Raw genomic sequence first — 9,215 nt, 5'->3', positions numbered from 1 at the left:
ACGATTTTTGTTTGTTTGAGCATGACTTTATTTCTATCACAGCATATTGGATGGCTGTCATTCAAATTCCATTCAGCCAGCTCAATGTAACATCGATAGATTTAGGCTACTACACATGATACTCAAATTTTCCCTATACCCATCATGAGGTTGCTACAATCTAGCCTATTAATGAAAGTTTACAACGTAGATGCACAGGTTGAGAGAAAATTGAGTAATCAAGGTGACTGACAGTGAGTGACACATGTAATACCGCCTTGCACACTGTATTCTATTCTACTCTATCTTAGTCTATGCCGCTCTGAAATTGCTCATCCAAATATTTACTAGTTCTTAATTCCATTCCTTCAGATTGTATGTATTGTTAGATATTACTTCTTAGATATTACTGCACTGTTGGAGCTAGAAACACAAGCATTCATTTAATCCATTTTAGAATAACACTGTAATGTAACAAAATGTGGAAAAAGTCAAGGTGTCTGAATAAAGTGTTATTTGTCACATATTTCTTCAGCAGATGTTATTGCGGGTGTAGTGAAATGCTTGTGTTCTAGCTCCAACAGTGCGGTAATATATAAGTAATATCTAACAATACACACAATCTAAAGTAAAGGAATGGAATTAAGAACATATAAGTATTTGGACAAGCAATGTCACAGCGGCATAGACTAAGATACAGTAGAATAGAATACAGTATATACATATGAGATGAGTAATGCAAAATATGTAAACATTATTAAAGTGGCCAGTAATTTCAAGTCTATGTATATAGGGCAGCAGCCTCTAAGGTGCTAGTGTTGGCTATTTAACAGTCTGATGGCCTTGAGATAGAAGCTGCTTTTCAGTCTCTTGGTCCCAGCTTTGATGCACCTGTACTGACCTCGCCTTCTGGATGATAGCAGGGGGAACAGGCCGTGGCTCGGGTGTTGGATTTCCTTGATGATCTTTTTGGCCTTCCTGTGACATCGGGGGTTGTAGGTGTCCTGGAGGGCAGGCAGTGTGCCCCAGGTGATGCGTTGGGCAGACCACACCACCCTCTAGAGAGCTCTGCGGTTGCGTGCGGTGGAGTTGCCGTTGCCGTACCAGGCGGAAACCATATGCTTGTGAAATTAGTACCAAAGTGATAAAAAAACAAAGTGTAAATTCAGACAAGGAGTGAAATACAGTATATTGTTATATATAATCCAGGTATTTCAACAGTGCATTGTACACTACACTATAATTCCAAATGGTAGAACATCGAGTGACTTTCCACTTTGTCCTATTAAAGCACACTGGCTGATGGAGAATGATGATGTAGTATTCATGGCAACATCCATGTATGATTTGGTTTCACCTTCCAACATAAATTGAGGTCAAATGGAAACATTTATGTGGTAAAAATTTAGCGGTAATCAAACTATATATGTTAACTAGGAACTACATAATTTGTGTTCAGTAGTTATCCGTTTTTTAGTAGTTTATTAAGTGATGGTTAATTGTATTTTCACAGTCCACAGGTGTGACTTAATTGTCCCAGTTAATTCAGCAAGCATTCCCATTGGACAATTCACCTGATCATGTGACTTTGATTTCCTCATGTTTTTGTGTTCTCTGCCACTGCCAACAGGATGTGGATGAAGGGCCAGGAGGGTGGATGGCATTTATGCTTTTTTAAAATTTGTATTATTTGGTGCAATTTTCACGTGGTACATTTTCACAACGCTTAGTACAAAACTCAAAACAGATCATCAAAAAGGTAGCTGTTTCATCACTGTAAGCACATTTTAAATTCACTAAGTATAACACACACAATAATACACTTTTTCACCAAACTCAATTGGTGTTTCATCTAGAAATACATGTTTCATATTGCAATACATGTTCATATAAAGTAATTGATTTTGACAATGTGATGCTCACATTACTTTTGATATGATTGTTTTGTTATTGTTGAACTACATTTTACTATTTACTTCATCCGACTGCTCTTAATTGATCATCGCTAAACCATTTGGTAAACCTATAGATTTTAAATCGGTTTGTCTACAACAAATTTTGATAACTACATAATGAAAATGTATGTTTATAAAGTATGCTATATATACTCTAATGTACTATTATTATGACTATTCTGATTTTACTTCACAGTGAGTAAAAAAAGAACGAAATATTGATAAGATCAGAGATATACTGTATGTAATGCATCCCCTATACACTAAACATGTATCCCAAAATGAAGTTGCTGGCCAATACAGTACTGTAATATATGGCATTACAGTAACATAGCAGGGTTTGTATCCAAATGGACAACAGTGAGTACACACATTTTTGTATGTCACCCCAGTGGGAATCAAACCCACGACTCTGGTGCTGCTAGTGCCATGTTCTTACCAACTGTGCCACACAGGACTACTACAATACATAAGTACAATACAATACTGTAAAATACAATACATAATTACAATACCAGTAGTAGGGATAGGATTGCCACCCCCATGAGCATGCCATCCTCCTCCAGTCCATGGTTGAGGCATGCATTAACAGCAATTCAGACCTATTTCAGGCTTGGATTCACCATGCCAAATGGTTTTCCCCCAGGTGCATGAACAACGAGGACATTTACTGAAATGTTGATGAGAACCTTTGGCCAAATGCTCAAGACAGGCTTGATGCGAACTAGTGCCTGCTAAACATTTATGTTTTATGTTTCATTTGATTACAATAAGCCTATGTCGTAGTTATATCCAAACAATACATTTACTTTTTGCATCAATGATTGTAATCTTGAATGATCACACCTTTTGATCACTCATGGGAAAGAGATGATGGAAAAAAATGTTGTCTTTTTTTATGGGTAATGCAAGTGTATTGCATAATGTGAAAAAGGTGTAATGTACTGTAATTTACAGTACTGTATCATACTACATTCTAAGGGCAATTTTGAAACATGTATTTTTTTCTATTGGATTAAATGGTTGTTAAAACAATTAGATAGCACACAATGAATGGGAGGTAGGTAGCCTAGCAGTTAAGAGCGTTGGGCCTGTAAGCAAAAGGTTGCTGGTTCAAATCCCCAAGCTGTCTAGTGGAAAAATCTGATATTCCCTTGAGCAAGTCGCTTCACCCTAATTTATCTGGATAAGAGTGATTAAAATGATGTTGTCTTTTGGTGATCACTCTGCCTGCCCCTGACCCTGAGCCTGCCTGCTGACCTGTACCTTTGCCCCCCTCTGGATTACCGACCTCTGTCGTACCCTGGACCTGCCTGCCGCCGGTACTATTGCCCCACCTCTGGTTTACAGACCCCTGCCTGCCTTGACCTGTCTATTGCCTGCCCCTGTTGGAATATTAAACTATTGTTTATTTGATGTGGTCTGCATCTGGGTCTTATCTTCATACCTCATAATTCTAGTTGATATATTAAAGGGTACATCTGTCAGGTCTGTGTGTGCGTGCGCAAATGCAGGCACATTCAGGCCTGTGGCTCAGTCTGAGCTGCTGATTGTGTGACAGGCGTCACAATGTACGTCAGAACTGTCCCTGACTCTCATCACACAATGGAGAGAATAAGGGAGAGGCAGATGGATAGAATGACAGTGTCTAAATGATCAGTAAAAGACAAACACTTCAAAATATATTTTAATAGAGTTGCTTTTGATTGGTATCCAAATACTTCGCCACAGGTGAAAAATACATTGACAACAAGACAAAAACACATTAACAATCTCCATTACTCATTCAGTACAGTAGCTAATGTACTGGATGTCATTAAAAAAAACTCAAATACAGAAATCAGAGTTATATAATATATGAATGTACAGCATACAGTGTATTATTGGTACACTGGTAATACACAGTTCACTCCACTTTTAGAGTCATATACAGTCAATAGATCAGTCAAACACAGTATGTGAACAGAACATATATTTCCACATTATTCTAGAAAAACACTATTGTGTATAATATAATCATTTAATTTCTAAAATATAGAAATCAAACCTTTACTATGTGGTAGACAATGCCACATTCTGTACTTTGACAGTAAAACAGAAGTCTATCGATGGATAACTGCTGAAAGACAACCCATTATGATTTTCAAACCAAAATGCATCCATTCAACAAAATAAGACCAAGTTGACCAATGTGTAGATCAATGTATAAAACACTGTCTTTATAGAATAAAACCAAACAAAATTGCTGTGGTCTGTTACATTTTTACCATTTTATATTTTGTGCTCAAAGAAGCCTTCTTCCTCACTATGAGTGAATATAAACATGGCACTTTAAATGACCTCTATCATGAGGTTACTCAGCAATCATATGTATTCACAGTAATGCATGTACAACTGAATCATCAGAAAACAGTATTATACAATATTGAATTGTAAGTATCTTAAATATGTATAGGAGCGAATATGCATTTCACCGTTTTGAATATTTTGTATAGATGTTGCACATTCAGCTTTTACAAGAAAAGCTTGAAATATGACAATATGCCATACTGAACGAAGTAAGTCACAGACTTATTTTAGAAGAGGGTCACGCAGGGTTCCATCTGAAATGAAAGAAAACAACGGACAAGAGTTAATTTAGTTCAGCAACCAATATTTATCACACTGAAATTTTAGTAAATCAAATCAAATCAAATGTATTTATATAGCCCTTTGTACATCAGCTGATATCTCAAAGTGCTGTACAGAAACCCAGCCTAAAACCCCAAACAGCAAGCAATGCAGGTGTAGAAGCACGATAGTAGTGATGCATCTTATACTGTAAAATGGAAAATATCGGATGAAACTATGAAAAAAATGTATGTGCCAGTGGTAAAATGGCCTGTTCTCTTATCAATATATTAGCATGACAAAAATGTCCCGCACCTTGGTGGAAGCTTTGTGAATGTATGGTTGAGTGGGAGTTGATACAACTCAGGTTGTCACCCCGAGACGGGTTGAAAGAGGCATCTGCCTCAAACACAGATTCCATGGTATGCAGATCCTCCAGAAGGGACTGGGCATGGGGCAAACCGATGGTGGGAGCCGGATGGACAAAGGCAGGGGCACATTCCTGAAAGGCTGTGAGAGCGATGGCTGATGATGGTAGTGACAATAGAGGCTCCACCGACACGTCCGTATCCATCTCACTCTCAGATGGCTCCTCCACGTTTCTCTTAATCCCTGCCTCGACGGCCATCATAGCTCCACCCACTGCCATGAAGTTACACTGCGTCGACTGGACGCTACAGAAGTGGTTTACACCAATTGAAGATTCACCCTTGAAGAGGCTGGGGTTACACCTGCTCACTGGGCTGAGTGGCCAGCATGGAGGGGAGGACTTAAAGGAGGAAGATGGAGGAGAGGAGCATGAAGAGGGGGACAAAGGGAAAGTTGAGAGCTCCTCAATTAGGCTCTCTAGAGCCATACTCTCCTCATACAGAGAGATATCCTCTCGGCTAAGGGGCGGGTCTAGCCCCTTCCAGGGCAGACACTCAGCTCCGCAAGGAGGAGAGGAATTCTGGGATGTGGCCTGAAGACTGGGTGAAGACGAGAAGGTGGGTGGGGTTATTCTGGGGAGAATTGGGTCACAATAGAATCCCTCAGCTAAAGAGCTAATATATTTAGCCAAGAGAGAAATGTCCTCCCTCTCTCGCTCCTGCTCTTTCTCCGTGGAGAAGAAGGAGCAGGGAGGATGTGTGGGGGAAGCCTCTGGAGTTAGGAGGAGCTCATTCAGAGGGCCATGGAAGGGCCTGTGGGGAACATCCACATACAAGGGACCACTAATCTGTGGCAGGCCCATGATGGAGCATTCATCTTCCCCAAAACTATTGGTGGTGGGGGGCAGCTTTCCATGGGGCTCTGCCAGGAAGAGTACCTGAGGATGCTTGGAAGAGAGGACCTGGGAGAAGGCTGGTGCACTATGTGCTGAGTTAATAACCTCATGGGCCATTGGGCAGGACACAGCTGCATTGAAAGGATCAAAATTGAGTTGCAGTTTCTCCACAAAAGGAAAACTTCCACTAGCAAGATGAGGGGTATACGGGGGAGTGCATGCACATTCCCCCATCTGTTGAGGGTGGGGCATAGTAAGAGGGGCGAGGGGCTTGGTGAGGGAGGAGGGGAGGGCTTCTGACATATTGGTTAGGTGAGAGGTAATTCTTTGAGTCAGAATATCAGACTTAGTGTCAGTCAGTGAGGCAGAAGTGGTTGGTCCAACAGAGAGAAGGCTGGTCTTTGGTTCCCACTGGTGTTGTCCTCCATGTGTCTGGGGGAAGTTGTCTTCACCCAGAGACGACAGGTTGGACCGAAGACCATAACCAACTGGCTGCATGGGCACCTCACAAGAACTCAGCTGGCGTATTGAACATGCCTCTGACTCGCTAAGAGAGATAAAGAGAGAGAGAGAGAGAGAGAGAGGAAAAGAGAGTAATTATTTATATCTCACATATACTGTATAGAGGTCATGGTTAAAGGTAAGAGACAAATGACACAGTGGTGTTTCATAGCAGCGTAGCTGTGGTACCTGATGATGTAGTTGTGGCAGCTGATAGGGTTTTCGTCGATGTTCAGCTGGAGGACCATATAGAGCCAGACCCATGAGTGGTCTGCTGCCTCCACCTGCACCACCATGTCCACCTGCCTCCTCTCTCCTTCACTCACTACAGAGACAGACACATTCCCATATTCAGCTCTCCTCACTGGTCTGTCTTCCTCATGTCTTTGTATTGTTGGTTGTGTTATGTTGGACTGAGTGTTAAGTGTCTGCTGTTGAGTAGTTGTGTTATTGTGGATGTACTCACATAGGAGACAGTGCTGTGTAGAGGCGTGGGAGAGATCCCTGGGATGGACCAGGCTGTACCAGGAGCGAGAGCGTAGAAACTCCACATCGTAGCCCAGGTACACACTCACACTGGAGAAAAACGGGACAATAGAGTTGATAACATACCCCATGTTCTCATGCCTATACACTACCAAAACAGTGTTGTACTTCAGAATGAACCAGGCTCATTCTTACCTGTCCTGGGCATCCCAAAGCCTCATGTCCCTGTGGTGTTGAGAGTGGAAACAAGCCAGTAGGAAGGACTGCTCAGGGGGTGGGGTGAGGGGGGCACTCTTGGCTATTGTAAGGTAAGGCGTTTTTGTCCTCAGGGGGGTACAGAAACACACCCATGCTGGGTTGGAGGTCCAGTATGCAGAGACAGGGCAAGGTGGGGTGAGGCAGCGAGCTCTGACTAGCATCAACTTGTTCTCCGCACCCTGTCGCCGGATGAACTTTGAAGTATTGAATCGACATCGAAATAACTTGTCTGGAGGAGGAGAAAAAGGAGAAAGGTTTGAAATTGATGTCATCTGTTGTCATTATAAGAAATATATACACATTTGAGGAACAGTTATATAAATGACATTTCATTCGTAAACTAAGGTCTTGGTTGTCTTTTGATAGATGATGTCACCATAGTCTAGGATGGATGCAGCAGTTGGGTTACTAAGGTATTTCTAATGGATCCAGTAAAACAATTATTAGATTAGTGATGAGAGATTTATACCTGTGTCAGTAGTGGTCATCGGTAGACCTGCAAGGTTGCTCCTTATGACAAAGTGGTCCATAGGATCAATGATATCATACACACTATCACTCTGGGCAACCAGGTCCACCTGAATGTGAAAAACAGGTTACATGACATTGAATGAGACTTTCATAGGCCTATGCACAATACTTTCAGTGTATGATTTGTCAAAGTAACAACAGCCACATGTTTTCAGCTTCGGGCTACTCACCATGCAATGCCCGAGGTGGTCTGCGACGTTGTCTGACAGATACAGAAGTTTTCCATCGCTTGTTAGGAGTATCATGAAACCTGACAATTCGTGTATCAGCCCTGACAGCTCCTGAAACAACATTAAGTCCGTGGTCTCGTCTTGAAGAGCGTCTGTTTGGCAAAGAAAATAAAAGGTCTAACATTAGTTGTAAATATCGTCACTGAGACAAAAAGCATGAAATAAATTGTAGTATTTGCATTTTTTTCAACAGGGATCGTGTTCATCCTAAATATTACTTGTGTTATGCATCCAACAGATTGGAGTCACGCGCATTTACTCGCTACAACAGACTAGTACCATGGACAGCGGCAAACATTTTCAGAACTTTAGACAGCGCAAGACTGATTTCTACATAATGTCCATACAAATAACAAATCAAAACTATTAGCCAACAAATAAATCAGTAAATCAACTTCTGCATTACAGTGCTTGATAGAATGTAGTGGTTGTCGACCATGCACGTTAAACTTCAGTGCTCCTGGTGACTAAAACCACAAGAGACACTTTGTGTGACCATATTTGAAATAACAAAAAGGTAAACGCCTACCTTGAGAGAAGAATACAGACTTTCGGGTGTACATGCAGGCAAGTGACATGATGTGTAGGTAGGAGAGTCGAGCTTTGTCCGAATCGGAAATGGGCAACAGTTCCTTGATGTTCTGAATCTCTGCGTTGATTTGATCCCTCCGAGCCTTTGAGGCTCCTTTTGTGGACCGATACATTGTTGCGTGCCTGCCTGAAACAGGTGTCTGTTTGGAGTTTGAGAAGATTGCAGAAGTCGCGGAGTTGTTCTGTCTCACTACTTCATCCTGATTCAGGCGCTGTAAATTGACAACGGAATTGTTAGAATGAATATGAGTAGTTTAATAGCTGAGTTTGCATTGTCAATCCATTGTAATTTGTCTCCCCGTGAGCAAGGAGCTGTTTGGGTGGCTGACTATGTTGGCTAGTTGCGTCGTGATTATAAAGTACATGAACGAGGATGTTCTTTATATAGGCTGATGATGGGGTGCTGAGCAACCATACAGTAGATAGGAATATAATGTGAATGGCGATGGGAGGGGGTGATTAGCATTGAGGACTGCCTGCTGTATGATACCTCTCTCTCTCCCTCTCTCTCTATAACGTGTCATAGAGAGAGAGAGAATGTGTGTGTGTGTGTTAGTGTGTATTAACCAAAGCTCGTGCAGTAAGTGTTGTCTCCAGGTGAACTAAGCAAACGCCTACACACTCCCCTTCCCTTCTCTCTCTGGTGAGAATTCAGCCTTGTACATGTTCCTTGCTCTATTATTGCCTTGGTTGTTCAGTTTATTTTTAGAACATGGACTTGAGTGGATTGTTTTGATTGTAATGATACACTCCATTTTTGATCTGATTCTCTTCTTAGACTGAGTTGGCGGTCTGCACCAATTACAGCGA

At 41.6% G+C, this 9,215-nt stretch overlaps 1 protein-coding gene across 2 annotated transcripts; it reads right to left on the bottom strand.

Moving 5' to 3' along the window:
• Positions 1 to 3,603: 3,603 nt before the first annotated feature.
• LOC112230614 (neuronal PAS domain-containing protein 4A-like) lies at positions 3,604 to 8,796 on the bottom strand. Of its 2 annotated transcripts, XM_024396888.1 has the most exons (8): positions 8,344 to 8,796; positions 7,755 to 7,906; positions 7,523 to 7,631; positions 6,991 to 7,282; positions 6,776 to 6,885; positions 6,499 to 6,634; positions 4,860 to 6,355; positions 3,604 to 4,537 (listed from the first exon to the last, which is right to left on the bottom strand). In XM_024396888.1, exons 1-8 carry the CDS (start codon positions 8,516 to 8,518, stop codon positions 4,506 to 4,508), a joined length of 2,502 nt encoding a protein of 833 aa, XP_024252656.1. In that variant the 5' UTR covers positions 8,519 to 8,796; the 3' UTR covers positions 3,604 to 4,505. The 2 variants fall into 2 exon arrangements, with proteins under 2 accessions (XP_024252656.1, XP_024252655.1); XM_024396887.1 differs by having other exon boundaries at positions 3,604 to 6,355.
• Between the last annotated feature and the right edge of the window lie 419 nt (positions 8,797 to 9,215).

This window comes from Oncorhynchus tshawytscha, linkage group LG33, assembly GCF_018296145.1.
Source record: "Oncorhynchus tshawytscha isolate Ot180627B linkage group LG33, Otsh_v2.0, whole genome shotgun sequence".
Taxonomy (NCBI): Eukaryota; Metazoa; Chordata; class Actinopteri; order Salmoniformes; family Salmonidae; genus Oncorhynchus; species Oncorhynchus tshawytscha.
This window is presented reverse-complemented; position numbering and strand designations above follow the sequence as displayed.